Source organism: Nanorana parkeri, unplaced genomic scaffold, assembly GCF_000935625.1.
Source record: "Nanorana parkeri isolate BGI_ZX_2015 unplaced genomic scaffold, ASM93562v1 scaffold1152, whole genome shotgun sequence".
Lineage (NCBI taxonomy): Eukaryota > Metazoa > Chordata > Amphibia > Anura > Dicroglossidae > Nanorana > Nanorana parkeri.
The window spans coordinates 48109-68055 of NW_017307420.1; the positions used below are offsets into that span (position 1 = coordinate 48109).

The window sequence follows — 19947 nt, forward strand, 5'->3', positions numbered from 1 at the left end:
AGAACCCTCCACCACCCAATACCCCCTCCCCAAAGAACGACTGCAAACTCACAGCACCCCTGGTGATGAGCAAAGTTCCAGAAATGAAGATGAAGAGGGTTACAGGTAAGAGTCAGCGCTGCTGACCTGGAAGTCAGTCCGTAGTGGCGTACTGCAGGTTGTCTTGGTGACTGCCTGCAGACTCTGAAGTCCTGGGTTTTACCTGCGCTAGATAGGCACCTGCAAGGCACCCGACTGCGTCTTGGCAACCAATGATGTAATCGGTCGCCATAGACATTGTCTTAAACTGTAGCTGCCAACAGCGTCTATAGCAACAGGTGAGTTATCCATTGCTAAGGCTCAGTGGTGTGCCTTGCTAGTGTCTCTCTAGTGCGAGCTATAATACATTTTGTGAATTTTTGTTTTGATTGTGCCGCGGCACCCCTGATAACCTCTGGGGGCACATTGGTTGAGAATGACGTATCACAGACCAAAAGGGAGCAAATAAGTTTACTTTTAGGGCAGGTTGACACCACAAGCAGTGCCTGTGTTCTGCAAAATTGCTGCAAGCACTATTTTTGCAGATCGTACTGGACCAGAACGCAGGCACTGGTGCAGTCGATCACACTGCGGGCGTGGCTGTGGTGCCATTGACTTCAATGCACCGCCACGCCCCCTCCTGCCCTTGAACACAGGGAGCCGGCAGGGTTGCGATACAGTGTGTTTCAGAGGCCGAATGCTCTGGAACGCACTGTTTGTGGTGTGAACCGGCCCTCAGGGTTTACATAGCCTTTAATCAGTTACCAGAGTAAAGTGCGGCTGGATGGAACAAGGCTTGAATTAGTTATCAGTCTTTTGGGTGTTGTCCACAGCGAAGGTTACTGTCATCTTCAGGGGATGAAGTTTTAATTCCCGCATCTTGTATGCGCAATTTACTGACTAATAGTATTGATGTAAGAAGAAAAGAAAGAGTGAGTCATACTTTCCTCTTTTGTAATGGAATGAAATCCTTTTTAGAAAAGGCGACAAGTCGTCCACATTCTCAGTGTGGGCCCGGAGCCTCATTCCGAGCTCTTGTGAATATGGCACAGAATGCCATGACATCACTTGAGATCATAATGAACTGTTGTGTTGAACAATGGGACGTGTGTGAGATGGGAGCCTGTTTGTCTGTAGAGAAAACAAGTGTATGGGGCAAGGCCACCGAGGATCCGAAGACCTCTCTGCTACTGCACGACCCCTGTTAATGGAAATGTAAAGTTTGTTCAATCTGCAGGACTGAAGAACACAATCAAACAGCTTTTGTATTGGATTAAATTATTGCTGCACACGCTGCTCTCTTTCTTTGTGTGGTTGGCGATGCATGTTGGGACAGGTTTGCCTACAAAGCTTTCCAGGTCCTAAATGAATATGTAAATTGTCCATCTTCTGTGTTGGCAGGCTGTCAGAGCATGCATGACTAATAACATTTGTTCATAGGGTCTCACCCCATGTTACATGATCACCAGCATAGAAGCTGTTGAAGGCACCATGCTGTCTGCTTTATGTGCATTATGTCTGCTCCAGTATTACTAAATTCCCCTCAATGTCTTTAAAGAACTCCGGGAAGTTAAAAAACTTACCCTTGCAGTGTGGCAACCCCTGCACTGCAAGGGTTAAGTGCGTGTTTTGTCTAGGGGGCTCAAATAAAGCAGATATACGCATCTGATCCTTGATCCCGCCGGGCTGCTAAACCAGTCCCCTCAACCTCTTCTTCTCGGTGCTCCAGTGGTCTAAGGACTGCTGTCGTCATCACATTGGATGCAGGTCCACTGATTTGCATTAGGTGTGATGACGCCAAGGGCCCTTCCACTGCTGGAGCGGAGGGGAAGAGAGAGGTGAGCAGGACCACCGTTGTACCGAGGATCAGGTAACTAACGCAGCTTTATTTGAGCCAAGTTAGACAAAACGAGCACTTAACCCATTACAGTGAGGTGGTAGCCCCACTGCAAGGGCAAGTTATTTAAAGGAGAACTATGAGGTGAGTGATTTCCACTCATCCTCATAGTTAGAACCGACCTGTGACAAAGAAGCTTTCACAGGTCCGCTCTATCAATCAGGAAGTGAGCAGAAACATGCACCGATCCGCTCACTTCAGTCACCACACCGCTTCAGTCACTGTCGGTCACTGCTCCCCGCAGGGATTCCCCCTCTCCTCTTCAATCCTCCAGCGCTGAGTGGAGGAACGAACGAACAAGGGAAGGGGCGGGCACAGCTGACTCTGCCTCTAGATAGGACATTTCCCTTCACTTCCTGTCCCATGGCTGCAATAGGAATTGAGAGGTAATCCCTCCAAAGTAAGAGAAATCCAGGGTCACCAGAACTAGTGTCCTCAGTGGAAGACATCCCATCTATTCCTGTTCTGGTGACAACCCAAAACCTAGCTTAACCCTATTCTAAACTCTGACAGAATTGTGCCTTTTAAAGGAAAACTATTCCTCTGCTTTCTCTTAGTGTGGAGAAAAATGTCTTCTCTCAAGCGTTCATTATCAGCTGGCGAACATCTCCTCCTCCTTTGTGTCCACAGCAAGTAAAAATAGATTTGATGGATTTAAAATGGCTGCTGGAATGCTAACTCTTCCCCAGCTGCCAGCTCTGAGAAGGAGCAGCCGGAGAGCGGGGAGGTTTGCGCAGTAATGGCCCATTGTCTGCATTGTGCAATTCTATGGAGTCACAGGAAGAGAGATCCGATATTTGCCCTTTTGTAACAAAATTACTGAGGCTTTCATTAACTTTTATGGCTGAGATAGGGCTGTAATCACATCACCATTCTCCATGTGCAACAATAAATCAAGTCTAAACGTCGAGTAATTAAAATGTTCTGTGTCTGTTGAGAAATAGGCTTCAGGTTTTTATTTTCTCCCCGTCCATTCATTGGCTCGGTTCTTTTGTTCTGGTGACAACTGTAAAATGTTGGATTTGTAATCTTTTTATGTCTTGTTGACAATGGTCACCATGGCAAACAGAGGGGCACCTTTGTGTGGGCTAGTTAGCTGTGTGTGTGTGTCTCCACAAAGCATAGACATTGCAAGGCAATTCTCCTCCTGCGCCTCTCTCCTCCTTCCTTCCTTCCTTCCTTCCTTCCTTCCTTCCTTCCCCTTTCCCAAAGCTCGTAGGTGGACATCTGCTGGAGTCCGCTCTGTCCTTTGTGAGCTTGTACTGGACAGGAAGTTCAGGGAAGCCGAGCTGAGAGAGTTGAAGCTTTTTGGAAACATGTAAGTTCTGTGGTGAACGTGTAAAGGAATACTTTGCTGTGCGATGTATGTTTGTTCCGGATTCATTATTATAAAATAGATTGAGCGTTTAATACTACGTTAAGCTTGGCTCCAGAACAGTTCCACCCTCGTCCTTTGGCATTCTTCGGTGACTTTATAGGTTTGTCAATAAATCAGTTGTTTTTTTTCCTGCTGCTGTCATTAAGGAAGTGTAGAGGAAATACTATTAAAATCAGCTCTCTCCTTTTAGACCTGACGGGAAAGGGGAGTTTATTCTTTTTCTTTTGGCATCGCCATTGTTTATGTAACTTCTCCAGCCAAGTGCTAAAATATTTCTGATTTTATTTTGAAAGCTGTAATCAACGCCAACAACCAGGTGTGTGTGTATCGGAACTTTGCTGGAGCGTTTTATTCCTGGATGGTGTCTACATTTGTAGCTTATTTTATTTTTTATTTAAGCAGAGGAGTATATAGTATATACAAATTCTGTTGACTGACCACCTACCTGTTCCGGTGGACCAAATATAAACTGGTATATACTTCGCTGCCAACAAATTATTGGCCACAAAGTGAATCAAACATGTTTTTCATAATACTTCCTGAAAGGACCATGTTGTGTTTATATTTCATCGTGGTATGGTTACTGGAATTTTTTTAAATTTATTCGATATATTACTATTTTATTTTCATATTTTTTCAGAATTGTAATATTACTATTTTAATTAATGATGATTATTATATTATTTATATAGCGCCAACAATTTGCGCAGTGCTTTACAAAATGGACAGAGACAATACAGTTACAATAAAATAATAAAATATCAATACAAGAGGGTTAGAAGGACCCATCTCCTGAGAACTCACAATCTAGTAATATTCCGCAGAATGAATGAATTCAGGGCTGGACAAATTTCAGGAGCCAGGTCGCCAGTGCTCCTCAAAAATTACAGCCGATGCCTACATTTCAAGGTTTTCTCTAGTTGTCATTGGAGCTGGCTCCTAAAAAAAAAAAATAATAATAATCCTGCTGGCTCCTGGATTGGACAGACTGGCTCCTGAATTCCATAAAAACGTGCCACCCCTGAATTGATTGAATAAGATAAAAAAAAAGGTATGATAAAATAATGTTGTAAATGGCACTTTTCCAGGTGAATTTGGGAAAATGGGATTATCCCCTCCAAGCTGGCCCCCTCCCAACCCCCGCTATACGTACAAATGGCAAGCACTTATTGATTAGCATGGTCTCCTGAAGGTGCTGACCAGTGAGAAGCACTTCTCATTGGTCAGCACGGTCAGGTGACTGTGCTGACCAATGAGTGCTCACCATTTGTGAGCAAAATGTAAAATGCATAGCACTGAGCTGCGCTACATGGCAGAACGGGGTTCAGATAGTACACCCGCACCGGCGGAGAGGAAGGAGCGTTCACCGAAAGGTAAGTATAGTAGGGGGGTGACAGGGTGGCCAGATTGGAGGGGATGATTCCATTTTCCCAAATTCACCTGGGAAAGTGGAATTACCCTTTAAGGCCTCATTCACACTGCCACGCATATACGCGCGGCAGTGTGAATGTACGCGCGCATTGTACCATATGCAAATAAATGGCTCCATACACATAGCTGCGTATGGAGCCATATATTTGCATAGCGTAAAAATGCGCAAAAACAGAATGGAACCGAGATGCGTCCAGGCAGCGTATTTTACGCGCAAACACGCGAACAGTTTACTACAATTTCTATTATGAATGATGCATTCCGGGATTGCATATAGTGCCCGCATATACACGTGTATATGCGTGTACATACACGCATGCACGCGTATATATGCAATATACAATTTTGCTCTTGCGTTGTGTGTGAATGAGGCTTACCTGCAATGGAGAAAAGGCTGATTTATTGACATACTTATAAAGTCACCAAGAATGCCAACGGACCAGGGTGCAACTGTTCTGGAGCCAAGCTTAACGTAGTATTAAACTCTCAATCTATTTTATAATCATGAATGCGGATCAAACAAATATACAACCCCCAGCAAAGTATTTCTTTACATGGTCACCAATGAACTTGCAGTGATCATGTTTACAAAAAGCTCCAACTCTCTTAGCTCGGCTTCCCTGAACTTCCTGTCCAGTACAAGATCGCAAAGGACAGAGCGGACTCCAGCAGATGTCCACCTACTAGCTAGGAGGAGAGAGGAGGAGGTTTGCGCCAACGGCGGAGAGGAAGCAGCAATCACAGAAAGGTAAGTGTAGTAGGGAGGGGAAAGGGGGCCAGATTGGAGGGTGTAATTCAATTTTCCCAAATTCACCTGGGAAAGTGGGATTACCCTTTAACTGCAGAGGAGAAAAGTGAGATCACGGATTTATCAATGCTGTCTGGCAGAAGTGCCTGGCTCATAAAACTGGCTGAACAGATATCTGTAAAAAAAATAAGTCAAGGCAACTGGACTTGCTATATTTTTCTTGAAGATGTTTCACTGGACATCCGACCAGCTTTCTCAATTCAGAATGACTTGTACAAAAAATTATCTGGGAATAAATATGGTGAATGTTGCTTTACAGATATGCCATGACCTGGATGAATGAGAACCTTCACAGATATGGCCGAACAGAGTTATGGTCTTTTTTTGGCAGATTACATATAACATATATACATTTCCACTGTGCATATTGCAGTTTGATGGAGTTTAGCTTTAAAGTCTGATTCGTCAGATGCATAACAGTTTACTTTTCTCATGTCTTTTTTTATTGAAATAGGTTTGTCCTTTTGTACAAGTTCTAAGGCTAACAGCCCAAAGCTGTGTTTTTTTAATCAATTTTGAATAAAGTGATGGGGCGGGGTGGCAAAAAATAATTTTGCCTGGAGTTGGGCTTTGTAAAACAAATTGTGAACATATCTAATTGGGTGGTCGTATTCTCACGGCCTTGCGAGTCTTTGTTCCCCAATTTATGATTGAGTGCGATTTATATTTCCTCCCGGGGCTTAATCTGACCTTTTTTTAAGTTGAGATGTTTGGAGTTGTTGTTGTTGGTTTAGTGTGTGAAAAGTCTCCTCTGCTACACCCTTGTGAGAGAGGCGGGATAGATTTCTGAGGGAGCTAATAATAGGATGGGCGTGTGACCTTCTCCTCTCAGGGTGCGTGACATCATTCTGGCTGTTAATTAAAGTCTGACACTATGTAGACCATCACACGATCCCTAACAAGAACCTATGGACTTTCTGGTGCCAAGTCATTCATTAAAACTGTAAATGTTGATCGCTCATTAATCAACCAAGTTTTGGATTGAAATGGAGTCTCACCTCACGTTCACAAGTGTTTGAAGGAATAGTATGATTATTGCCTATGGAGACTAGTGAGCTTCTCCGTTTGTATCTTTTCTCCAGTATGGCATACTAAAAAATGATTTATTTGGTCAAGTTGAGTGCAGGGGAGGACTGGGCTGGAGGCATTTGCATTATATGGTTACCTGCCTTTCACCTTGCCAGCCAACCAATCACTGTGGCACCATGGCTTACTTTGCATAGTAGATTTCTGTAGCTCACAGAAATGTGTTCCTACCTTGAATGGCCACTTGGTTGTATTTCACCTCCAGGCCTAAGGTTCCAAGTCCTCCCCTGGTTGGTAATCCTAATTGGATTGTAAAATCCAGTCAATTACAAAGATCATTCCCCTGTAATCCCCTAGTGCATTGTTTTTAGCCCTGGTCCTTTAAGTTTAGCTTTTAAGGCTGATATTGATATTTGGATTTTAATTTTTTATTAATGGTCCTGAAAGCATTGGGTCTTGATGGTGCGCTTTCTGTGCTTCTGACCTCCATGTTCACAAACCCTAGCTTAGAGCCAAAATCTGTGATGAATTTTTACTTAGAGAGCCCCACCACCCCACTCAAAGACAGGATGTGTTTTATAAATGGCCTGGAGAAGAGGGAGACAGATGTCACCATAGTGCTGAGAGCTATGAGACCTGAAGCACTTACATCCAAGTGGACATGGAAGTACCGTTGGAGTTGTACTTTTACCCATTTGTAAATCAGATGTATTACAGGTATTAAAAGATAGCGTTCATCACAGGAGGTTAAATGTCTTCAACTGCTTTAGCACGAGTAAGTTTATTTTGGCTGAAGTTGGACTTTAATGGCTCCAGCCTCTTCTACGGCCTTGTCTCAGTCTGTACAAATAGGGTAAGGCCCGGGTCACACCTGAGCATTTTACTGCGCGTTCCTACGTGCGGTCAAACGCGCAACAGGTGAAAACCCATGTTTGCCTATGGGCATGGTTCCCACCGGTGTTTTTTACCGCGCGTAGGATCGTGCGGTAAAACGCCATACGCCCAAAGAAGTACAGGAGCTTCTTTGGGGCGTATTCGGCTGTATCCATAAGGATACAGCGGGATACCCCCTCGGAAACTCGCATTTGCCGCGCGTTTCTTTTACCGCAAATAGAGTTCACCGTAAGATAGGGGACAGTGTTCTGTAGTTTACAGAGGGGGCTGGGAACAAAGATAATGGATAGCAGTCCACACAGAAAGTAATTGGCTCACAAGATTTCTGTTGGGATCCACAGGCATTTTTTTTAATCAAACGGATATTACAAAATGCTTTCTCTGGTATAGGTACAGACCAAAAGGGAGAAAATAAGAAAAGTTTTTTGTTAGGATTGTTTCCATACATAATAAAGTATATTTAGAGTAGTGAAGAGTTAAATGTGTTTTTGGGTTTCCATTGATGTCTGTGGGTCTCTGGGCAGATTCACAATCTTTTTTTTGTCCAGGTGACCATTGCAAATCGAAGTCAATCTCCTTTATTGACCATCGTGATGTTACATTTAACAAAAAGTGACGTTTCGGAATCAAGCGGTCCCTTCTTCAGGCAAATAAAAAATGCTTTTTGTTTGCCTGAAGAAGGGAGCGCTTGTTTCCGAAACGTCGCTTTTTGTTAAATGTGACATCACGATGGTCAATAAAGGAGATTGACTTCGATTTGCAATGGAGTGCGAGTGACTTTAGGTTTATTGCTACTATAGCCAGAACGCGCGGAAGTCGCCCAGAATATCACACTTTTACTTTTTTGCGAGTTTTCGTGCGATGCGCAGATGTGAAGAAGTGACTTTAGAATGTATTCCATTTTGTATTTTGAGGGTTTATGCGCATACGAATACGCACGGAAAAATTCTAATGTGTGAACGGAGCCTTACAAAGCAACCACTTGAACACTGTGATAGCCAGGATCTCATGATCCCTTGCCACCACAGACATGTTCTCCCGGTCTTCTTCTGGGTTTGGTCTCCTTGACCATCCTGATTGGCCATCCCGGGTGACGTAACTCCAGCATATGTGTACAAGAGTTAACCCTTTCCTCCGCCCAAGGTTTTGCCGAAACTACGTGGCTCAGTGTACAATTTAAACAACATTGCTGGCGGGCAGAAGAGACATACAGAGTCTTCTTGGATCTTAGGTTCAGGGTTTGCAAAGGGCCTCAAAGTATGCACAAATTGAGATTAAAGGGTTAGTTCCTTGTGATTAACACATGCTTTCGCTCAACACACATAGCAGGCGTTACCACGACCTAGCTGTGTTTCATTGCCATTTATTTGAATAGCACCCCAACACACCTCCCAGACACTGTGAACATGCAACATGAGGTAACGCAATACCTTGGAAAAAAAGACGTTCATGTACCACTTTGCACTTGCACTGTGATTAGTAAACTAATGGGACCCCTTGACTGTACTGTAAATTTTATTACAAAGATGAACTAACCCTTTAAGCGTAAGGCCAGGTCAGTTTCACTTTAATTAGCATGGTTTGGATTCACCACCTTTTGTAAATAGTTAATTTATGTAGTAAAGTTAAGCACATTAATCCTTCCTATTTCTGCCTCACAAATCAGCCTGGGACGAGGACTCTCTTATAAATGAAGCATGTACCACAATACAGTCTTCTTTTATTCTCGCATTTCCTGTTTTTCTCTTCCCGCTTTCTCTGCTTCTTACCCTGCTAATCATTTCTCATTACCTCAGTGTTTCATTGTGTTGTGCCATTGCCCCATGACAGCCTGACAGTATTAACGCATATCTCTCTTCCTTTTGCTAGCCGGATTGCCTTTTGCAATTCTCAATTTGAAGCATAGCTCCTTCCAACGTGGATTTTTCTGTAACGATGATTCCATCCAGTACCCGTACAAAGAAGACACAATTTCTTATCAGTTGTTAGCCGCCATAGTGATACCGCTCAGTATTATTATTGTAAGTTCTAACCATTCGTTCTATCTCCTTTTTTTTTTTGTGTTAATCTCAGGGTTCTTTGGCTAATGTCTGTTTCCTTTGCAGTGGCATTGTAATAACGACTGCATAATGACAGGATTATGGCAGAGCTATCACACTAAACTGTTCTTTTGAAAGAATAGAGCCGTATTTGTACTTAGATAATGATATTCCACTGGGACCAGTAAGGTCTATTTCACCCTGGCGTGTTTTATAAATAATGAAAATAAGTAGACAATATTATAAGTGTTTTAAAAGCCCAACTGAACTTTTAATTTAAATCCAGTAAATACAGTTGAGTTGCATTGAAACAAAAGGTGTACAAAGTATTAGGTTGCATTCACACCTAGGCGTGTTTTTGCATGTGTTTTTGCCTAGGGTACTTTGCTCGTTTGTTGCACATTTTTATGCATATGAACACGCGCGTCATGACTGACAGATACAGTCCATAATAGAAGTCACTAGCACTCGATGATATGTGCAAGAAGTAAAGCACTTTTTATTCAATTGTCACATGCGTCAAACAGCCAATGTTTCGGGGCCACACAGGTCCCTTCTTCTGGGCGACATAGGTCACTATGTCGCCCAGAAGAAGGGACCTGTGTGGCCCCGAAACATTGGCTGTTTGACGCATGTGACAATTGAATAAAAAGTGCTTTACTTTTTGCACATATCGAGTGCTGGTGACTTCTATTATGGACTGTATCTGACACGGCGCCATGGAGTGCAGGTGATTTCGTGTTATGACTGACAGATAGTGTGAATGGGGCCTACAGCCTGTCCCCTGCCAGAATGCTGTAGACTAGGTCCTTTGCTCTCTGTAGGGACAGCAGTGGTCTCTCTGTAGAGGTCCAATATGTCCCCTGCTTATACTCCATGCTGCATGAAAAGCTCAAGCACAGACACAGCAGCAGGCTTGTCAGACCTCTGCAGAGAGACTTTCTTCTACACCCTTGTTTCTCAACTGGTGGGTCGCGGCCCAAAAGTGGTTCACAACCCCGTGTTCAGTGGGTCGCCCCGTGCCTTCCACTGTACTAGGTGATAGGCTTCTCAGCCTCCCCCTAGCGCAGCACTGCCAGTTCTCGCGCCGAGCAGCCATTCAAACTATGCTGCCCTGCGGCGAGTGTCAACTTGAGGTGGGGTGGGCTGGGGCTATGGCCGCAAGGGCACTCCATTCAGGGCGAGCATTCTGGTGCGGGAGGTGCGTTGTGTTGCCATTCACCCCAGATGCCCCTTCCGCCCACAGTGCGATCGCCTGCACCAGGACGCATGGTACCGCAATGCCGTGCGTTCCACTGCGCTGCAAATTGGGTTGTGACTTAATGGCCACGGACAAATGTAGATCCTGAGGTCACACAGGTCGAGAACAATTTGTCTGCACAGAGAGAAATGGTTCTCCTCTGCAACATACTGGCAGGAAAAGGAACTTTTCTACTTGGACTGATGCTGCTTCCTAAAGAAAACCAACTGTAGGACACCTTTTGTTTTGATGCGCCTAGAATGTATTTGGCTGATTTAAACCTGAAGGTTTATACGTGCTTTATGGTAAATTGTGGTGTATTTTCAGAAAGTACAGATTTCCATTTATAGTCACTAGAATAACTGTGCAACACTACCAAGCAGAAAGCACAGCCTTTTATTTGTAAAGAGGAAATATGTCTGCCCCTGTGTACAAATCTGTTTATAGACTAGACAAAGATAAACTTATTCTCCATAAGAATTAAGCTGGCCGTACACCTGTAGATTACCTGCAGATTTTCTATGGTCAGATGAAAAAAGTGCAACAGATTCCCCCATCTATGCTAAACTGTGTGTATGGAGGAATCTCCCACTGGGCCAAGCTTCAGTATCTTGCTAGTTTGCCCCGCTGGCTCTCAAAACACCTGACCAATGCCTGCATCCAATCAGATTGTTCAGGTATTTTGACAGCCAGCGGGGCTAGCAAGCAGTAGATATATGTAAAAACATAAAGAAAAAAAAAAGTCACCAAAAAGGTTAAAACTTACCTTTTGTCTCTGTCGTGTGCTCCCTTCTGAAGATCTAAAGCTTTTCGGGTGGTGGCAAAGAATCATGGGGCGGGCGCATGCGCAGTAGAGATCTTCAGCCGGGAGAAGAGGAGAGACACAGGGTAAGTCCATGAAGGCAGCCCGGCGGCGTGCACCCACACAGGCCTCATGGGACACAGAAGACACAGCAGTCAGCTCTGGATCAGAGACCGGCACCAGCCCTGCAGAGACTCCTGAAAACTACAGGAAAGAAGAAGATTATCAGATCAAGAGGTATCATTTAAAGTGACATTAAAGTCTAACTTTTTCCCCTCCCCCTATACTGGTGTAAGGACTTACCCTAAATGGTGCCTCTTGATCCTATCATCTTTGTCTTTCCGGTAGTGTTCAGGATTTCCTACAGCGCTGGTGCTGGTCAAATTTTGTGACTGCGTTAGAATATGTGACCGGTGACGTGGTCACACATTTTAACATAATCCCACCCAGTTTTTCCAGTGTTAAAATATGTGACCAGCAAAAGGTGTAGAATTCAAAGCTTTCTCAGCTGTTCCAGGGCATCGGCATCACAGATGGTATGTGCAGGAGAACCGATCTGCCCTAGAACAGCTGGCCGTTCCTGAAATCTCACTTCTATCCGACTTTGTGAGTACGATTTGACATTTCACAAAGTCGGATAGAAGTGACATTTCAGGACTGGCCAGCTGTTCCAGGGCAGATCGGGTCTCCTGCACATACCATCTGCGATGCCGATCTGCCCCGGAACAGCTGAGAAAGCTTTGAATTCTACACCTTTTGCTGGTCACATATTTTAAAATTGTGAAAAATGGGCTTGACTACGTTAAAATGTGTGACCATGTGACCGGTCATACATTCCAACCCAGTCACAATCTTTGATAGAACACCGGTCTCTGATCCTGCACTGACTGCTGTGTCTTCTGTGTCCCACGGAGTCTGTGCGGGTGTATGCTGCCGGGCCGCCTGCATGGACTTACCCTGTGTTTCTCCTGTTCTCCTGGCCAAAGAACTCTACTGCGCATGCGCCCCGCCCGTGATCCTTTGCAGCCGCCCGAGAATCTTCAGATCTTCGGACGGGAGCGTGCGGTGGAGACACAGGTAAGTTTTAACCTTTTTGGTGACTTTAAAAAAAATATATATTTTTGCACATAGCTACTGCTCCCTATCAGTAGCTATATGCAAAAACTCTGAGAGCTTAATTAAATTACACCAGCATGGGGGGGGGAGATTAGACTTTAATGTCACTTTATAGTCTGACAAAAAAACCCCGAACTTTTCCCCACTCTATTGAACACACACAGGGGGGAATTTATCAAAACTGGAGCTGACAAAATCGGGAACAGCTGTGCATGGCAACCAATCAGCTTCTCTCTTTCATTCTCAAATCTTAACTGAACAAACTAAAGAAAGAAGCTGATTGGTTGCCATGCACAGCTGCTCCAGATTTTTTCTGCTTTGATAAATTCCCTTCACAGAGTTTTGTCTGGATTTCTACTTTAAAAACGAGGAGTATTTTATGAGATGTATGGGCTATAAATTAAGTTTTTGTAGGAAAATGTTACTTTTTGCTTTTACTGCCAGTCCTGACTCCTTATAGCTTCAGTTCTTTGGAACTCCTGACTATCTCATTGGTATCTGAGAATGTCATTAAACACGTTCATATTTAAGGGGTTTTCCATTTCTGATCTGTTAGATGGAAAACCCCCGCATTCAGTGAGCTGTAATCATACCCCAATCCCCAATGATAAATTGCTCATAATACACCTGTGAACATCTCCTAGGCTTCTGCTGTGCTTGGACCCACATGGGGTTATCCAGCGTGATCAGTCTGGTCTCTAAAATTCATGCTTGGATCAATAGGTTGACTTCAACCATTGCACACACATCAGAACGGCTATGAGCAGCTAGTAACCTCAAAGTACTTTGGGGCTCATTGCGAAAAATTGATTGGCAGGGGTACAAACTGGCTTTACCTGTGTTAGTCATGGTATTCAAGGGGTACGTGGTTCCACCTCATGTGCTGGAGGGGGGAAAAGCTTGTTAAATCTTGTATGTTTAGTGGGCTTGTAATGTTCCTCGCTCATCGCCTCCTCTTTACTAGAAGCCAGCCAGTTTTCTACTATCTTGAATTTGTAGTTAGACCCTAGGAAGCAGCCATGTGCTGCCAGGCTGTGTCAACAAGGGTTTAACATGCTGGCAAGGAAACAGCCATTGGCATGAACTCTGTGTCCAATAAAACAGGAACGCGGCACTAAAAAAAACATTTGTTAAAAAAAAATACTGTAATGATTGAGAACAGCAACTATTACTTGTATTTTTCCCAGAGAAAAGTGTATGATATGCACAAGCATAAAACTTTAAAGGGACGTAGCTAATATTAGGAATAAAGAGTATGTATAATAGCAGTGGTAGATGAGTGTAGAAATGGCTGATTTGGTCCAGCTGGCAGATGGGAACTTTTTAATTACAGTAAATACTTATCGGGAGTTCAATGCAGCTTCTTTGTGAGGGCACGTAGAGGACAGAATGGCGTGTGTCTGGAGCTGCCATATTTACATTGGGTATAATAGATTCTGGCCATTAGTGCAGACACTGCCAAGGTGCTTCTGTTTCACACAGACAGTAGGCAATATGTATTAAGAATAATATGGTAAAAAGTCAGTGGTTCTACGTTCTCAGGAAAACCTTGCGTAATATATCCTATACAAAAATTAGAAATAATATAAGTAGCCCTAGAGCCCAACTCCAGCCAGGACAAGAGTGATATCACATTTTTACAAAAGAGACAGTGGAAACCTAGAAAACGGGAGCAAAGGGTGCAAAACGACATTAAGTGCAGGGGAGCGCTAAGTTGAAGTAACCCTGTTGCTTTGCTCTGCTGTCTTGTATATGTGTATAGTCTTAACTATATAACTATATCAAATGGTCATATTAGCAGCAGGAAATTTGGGCCAAAAACCCTTCTCTTCTGTGACATTTCTCATCATCTCTGTCAGACTCATGCAGAGATAAACATTGTTTTGCCAGCAGAAGCAATCTTTCCCAGCACCAGGAATCTAAAAGGGATAATTCCAGTCCGGGAAGGTTGTCAAGAAGCAGATGGAAATATGCAGCTCCACAGAATGTTCTGTCCAAAGGAAAGCAATCTCTGGGGGCCAGACGCTCTCCAGGGCTTGGAGAATTTCTACTTTTCTTAAAGGGCCTCTTAAACCAACAGGCCGTCCCTCCAATAATTCCAATTGCTTGGCTGCCATGGTGAGCCTCCTGCTTAGGTATTAAGAGGCCGACCCAGAACAAGTATGTAGATAAAGACCACCGACTTGAAATGCTCACCATTCCGAGCCAGGGGCTTAGCATTGATTTTAGGAGGTCAGACAACAGAGGTCAGCAGCGATAGTCTTTGTTTTTCTAATGGCATGTTTATTTTAAAGAGGAACTTTAGGTTATTGTAAAAATTAACCCCTGCAGTGGGGCTACCCCATGCAATGCAAGAGTTAACTGCATTATTTTTGGTCTAAGAAGATCTACTCACCTGATCCTCAGTCCCACCTGGCTGTTAGACCAGTAGGCTCTTCTGCCCCAAACTCTGGTGGTCTAAGGACCCGTGACGTCATCACATATAATGCAAGTGCATAAGACATGAAGGCGCAGGGGGGAGAGGTGAATGCTGACTGCTGCAGGACTGAGGATCAGGTGAGTATATCTTCTTTATTCCAGCCCTTAGGGAAAAATGAGCATTGTAAAAGTTTACCCTTGCAGTGGGGGATAGCCCCATTTGAAAAATTCCTGGAGTTCCTCCTTTAAGCAATGGAAATTGTATTTGCTCGCCCAGTATTCGTTGAATAAGGCATTTTACAGTAAAATTATTAGTTCCGAGTGAGCACATTCCGTGCTCTTGTAGGGCCCAGGTGATTAGCATTGGTTAAAAAAAAGGTAGGATACAAAATCCAGGAATGAATTTACGGTACAAACAGGCCTGGTTCTTTCAGCTGGCTGTTCACGTTGGAAGCAGAAGTAATGCGCCACATAATCTTAGGCCTGTAGCTGAAATGAAAAGCAATTCTGCTTTTGTGTATTGTGGGTATAACTTGGCCATTGCTATGCCGTTCCATCCCTACAATCCAGTCAACACTTCCCCATCTCTCATTTGGCTGTCTACACACATGCTGGGAAGTAATTTGTAGACTTCAGCACAGGCACTGATGCAGCTTACTGTTCAAATGAGAAAATTTGCTGAGTGAGTATAATTTAATATTCTGTTAGTTTACTGGAGTGCTCTGATCTTTTAGACTTTCCTTGATTTATTCAGTTCAAGGAAGGAAGAGGTAAAACAAGTTTATGCAACGGTTATTTCCCAGCATTGGCATGTGGAGAGATTTGCTCCCTAGGTAGAGTAGAAGGAATAACAGTAAAGGCATCACTGCATATGAAAGCATTGCAACCATGTGCTGCTGTTTTATTGCCGATCACATGACGACCATTATCTCTGTGTATAGCAGCAGACATCCCCAGCCGATCATTCTCCAGGGATATCTGCTGCTATACACAGACATTTGGCTGAATGTAGCAGCATTGAGTTACAGTCCTCTCATGTCTCTTGGTACCTTTAATGGTTATTTATTTTCCTCTGTTTAGGGAGTAACAATCAGATTACAACTTCCTCAATATGCCAACACTGGGAAATATTTGGTGAACAATGGAAATAGGTTTTATCTTTTCCTTCCTTCCATAGAATACGTTCAGGATAGAGCCAAAGAACAAGTCTTAAATGTCGAAGGAGACGAGTAAGCATGCATAATATCAAATTATGTTCACTCTGCAAATGCTTGCTTTAAGATGAGCTCCAGTCAAGCAGCTAAATACATAGTTGACTAAAAAGAAATACAAGGAGTAGATTCCACCTTAAGGTATGCGATTACCGAAAGGGGAGGGGCTTTTAAGAAATGCTATAAACTCTCTAATTGTATAGAAATATGAATTGATTTATTACATAATTGGAAATAAATAAATAAAGTTGAAACATAATTGGTCTAATTCACATGCAGTATAGGTGTTACATCAAGTCAACAATTATTTTTAAAATAGGACATAATAGAGGACTCATTCAGATAAAACCCGACATGTTTTGCCCTAATGGGCTCTTCAGGGGAATTTATATATCAATAAGAGAGAACCCATGTGAGGCAAAAAAGTGACTGCATTCATATATAGAACAAGCATATACAGACACACATTATGGTATCATGGATATTGGCAAAGCTTACATGGAGGAGTCCAAAAGGACCGTCAGTCGACACCACTACATGAAAGGGAGGGGTCCGAGTGTTTTCAGGTGTGTTTTCCCTCTATTAGAATAAAAGTAGTCACGCATGGGAATCGTGTCAGGAGAGCAAAGCAGCAACAACAATCGAGGGCAACAGAAAAGGAGATTTGTATTGAACAGGCACAAATAGGGATTTAATAAAATAAGGATTTAATGAGAATAATAAGTGAATAAATTGTGTGTAGTGGTATAAATAGCATATTAGTTTGATTTATATAATATTCATAATGATAGGTAGTGATAGTAAATGCTAGTGAAGCATAATAATTAATATATGCGAGATTGTGTATGTGTGTCTGAATAATAAGCGGGTGAAATTAATCAAAAAATTGTGGATTAATACTTCAATTATCAAAATACTCATAAACGTGTGTACATGGCAGTATAATAACTATGCATATTGCTCAATGTATTTAATACTTATTATGTAATAAATTAATTCATATTTCTATACAATTAGAGAGTTTATAGCATTTCTTAAAAGCCCCTCCCTTTTCGGTAATCGCATATCTGAAGGTGGAATCTACTCCTTGTATTTCTTTTTAGTCAATCAATTCGGGGTGTGAAATCTTGCTCTCTTTGTTTCTGTTCTTTATTGCTCTAATACACGCCAACTAAAACTTACTATAAATACATAGTTGAAATGCATAGACGTGAATTGTTTTAACTGCCAAAGGATTTGGATTTCTGTTTATCCAGTCTTGTGATCTAGACCCCTATAGTAGATAGCGTGGATAGTTTGTGAAACTTCTTGCAGAGTACTCCGCAGTTCATCAGAACAGCCTGATTCAGGACCCACCCAAGTCAAAGCACTGGTCCTTGGGATCCCCCCTTCTGTGAGCCTGAAGCACTGTGTAAAGCCCTGGTGCCTAGCATGCAGCCTATGGTGCTTCATGTTTGGGTTGGGTTGTCGTCTGTTGAGCACCTACCTGTGCACTTTGCAGAGCGACAGTGGGGTGCTGAAAAGATGCTGGTTTTATTTTTATTGCAGTCACTGACACCAATGTTGAGGGTTATTATTGCAGTCACTGACACCAATGTTGAGGGTTATTATTGCATCTACTGAAACCCAGGGGCGTCCCGAGGCTGGGTGACACCCGGAGCGGTAATCGAGTGTCACCACGCCTAGACGTCACTGCGCATGCGCGTGACGTCACCACACGCGTGCGCGATGACGTCATCGCGCTCGTGCGGCAGTATTCTGATACCTGCCGGTGGCCATCTTGGTGATAGAAACTAATGCTGGTGGATATTATTGCATCCACTGACACCAAAGCTAGTGGGTACCATTGCATCCACTGACACCAGTGCCGGCGGTTACTATTTTGTGTCCACTGACACCAATGTTCGGGGTTATTATTGGGGTCACTGACACCAGTGCTGGGAATTCTTATTGCAGTCACTGACACCAGTGCTGGGGGCTATTTTTAGGGTCACTGACACCAATACTGCGGTCTATTATTGCATCTACTGACACCAATGCTCAGGGTTAATATTGCATCTACTGACACCAATGCTGCGGATTATTATTGCATCCACTGACCCCAATGCTCGGGGCCATTATTGGGGTCACTGACACCAGCGCTGGCAGTACCTTTTTGACTCCCCCCGTCCGCCCACCACACTTACCTGTCAACTCCGCCGGTCCCCAAAGCGATCCTCCGACCTGAATTTCCTGGTTGCAGGGGAGGATACTGAGGGCAGAGGAGCCATAAGCTCCTTCTGCCGTCAGTCAAACTGTTGGGTGGAGAGGTGGGGCGTGCCTGCCTCAGGGTTGTGTGTGTCTATGGATGCACACAGCTACTGAGGGCATGACCAGGAACGTACACGTGAGATGGGGGAGAGAGGATGCGGGAACCCACTAGAAATTGAGGAATTGAGAAATTAAAAAAACAAAACAAAGATCTGCAATACCACAGTTATAATGCACTGGGAGACGACCTCCCAGTGAGAAAAATAAAAAACCTAAAGCTTTAATAGCACTTTAAGCTGCATTATATGATGCTGTATCTGGCATTGCCTTGTGTTTTGACTGCAAGTTCAAAACTTGCAGAAAAGGAATTTCTCTTTCAAAGGTTGCATCCAAAACCAAAACCAGGATTATTTCTATTAAACTACCGAGTTTTAGTGGACTCCTGTTTAATTGCATGACATTCAAGCTGTGATTGGCCCAGTTGTCACTACCCGACTCCACAAAAATGGATTAAAAAATCATAGGAGTTGGGTGGAAATTTGTCAGTCAAACAGTAACTGCATCCAATCAGAATACAGCCACTGGTGCCAAATTCAGACAGCCACAGGTGCCAGAGAATACAGTAGCCACCAGAGGAGATTCCCCCTTCCATGCTGCTCCTCCCCACATGGGTAACTTTAGAAATTCATTCTGAGTTATTGTTTTGTTTTTTTCTGGAGTAAACATCCTCGGCTTATCAGGCAATTGGCTGTGTATAGGCCAACCGATATTGTTTCCCTCAAGATAACGTTGGTGCCGAGGTGTCTAGGTCCCGTCCTGCTTTCCTCGGCCTATTTATAAAGAATGGTACATTCGCTTTCCATTGTGCAATACTTTGCTCTGTTTCAGCATTTTTCAAAATGATAAATGTTTAGTGAAAAAAGGTAATAATTAGATGGTAAAAGTACAATATAATCTACAAACAAGCATTAGGCTGCTATGAGAGAAGCTCCTTCAACTTTGCAAAAAGTTAAGCTGTCAGAAATGGAATTTCCCCTGAAAACAGATTTTAAAATATACATTTTGCACATTAAAAACCCTTTTTTTAGTTCTGTGCTTGTATGTTAACATAACAAATTAATTGGAAAACCAATCTCATTAGGGGGGGCGGCTACGACGTCCCAGGATGCTAAGAGCACTTAACAACCTGTGACTCTTTGGCTACTCACCCAGCTCACTGATGTCACTGGTTTCCAGGGAGCTAAGCGAGTGGCTGGTGTCACGCTGAGCTCCTGGCAACCCGTGACGACGGTGAGCTGGACAGAGAGCTGCTGACAGGCATGGCTTTAACACAGCCGCCCGTCCCACCGCATCCGCAGCAATCTATGCCACAGCAACCCCCCCCCCCACGGCCCGTATGGGAGGGGCCGTGCTGGGTTT

At 43.5% G+C, this 19947-nt stretch overlaps 1 protein-coding gene across 2 annotated transcripts in view; it reads left to right on the forward strand.

Moving 5' to 3' along the window:
• The window catches only part of PLPP1 (phospholipid phosphatase 1), a 93891-nt gene that overhangs the window by 34303 nt on the left and 39641 nt on the right, over nt 1–19947 (forward strand). The window contains exon 2 of one of the 2 annotated variants that reach the window (XM_018568183.1): nt 9322–9473. The exons of the other annotated variant lie outside the window; for it this stretch is intronic. Within the exon in view, the coding sequence (XP_018423685.1) occupies nt 9322–9473 (152 nt within the window). The remainder of the gene's footprint in view (nt 1–9321; nt 9474–19947) is intronic. 2 annotated transcript variants of the gene reach the window in all.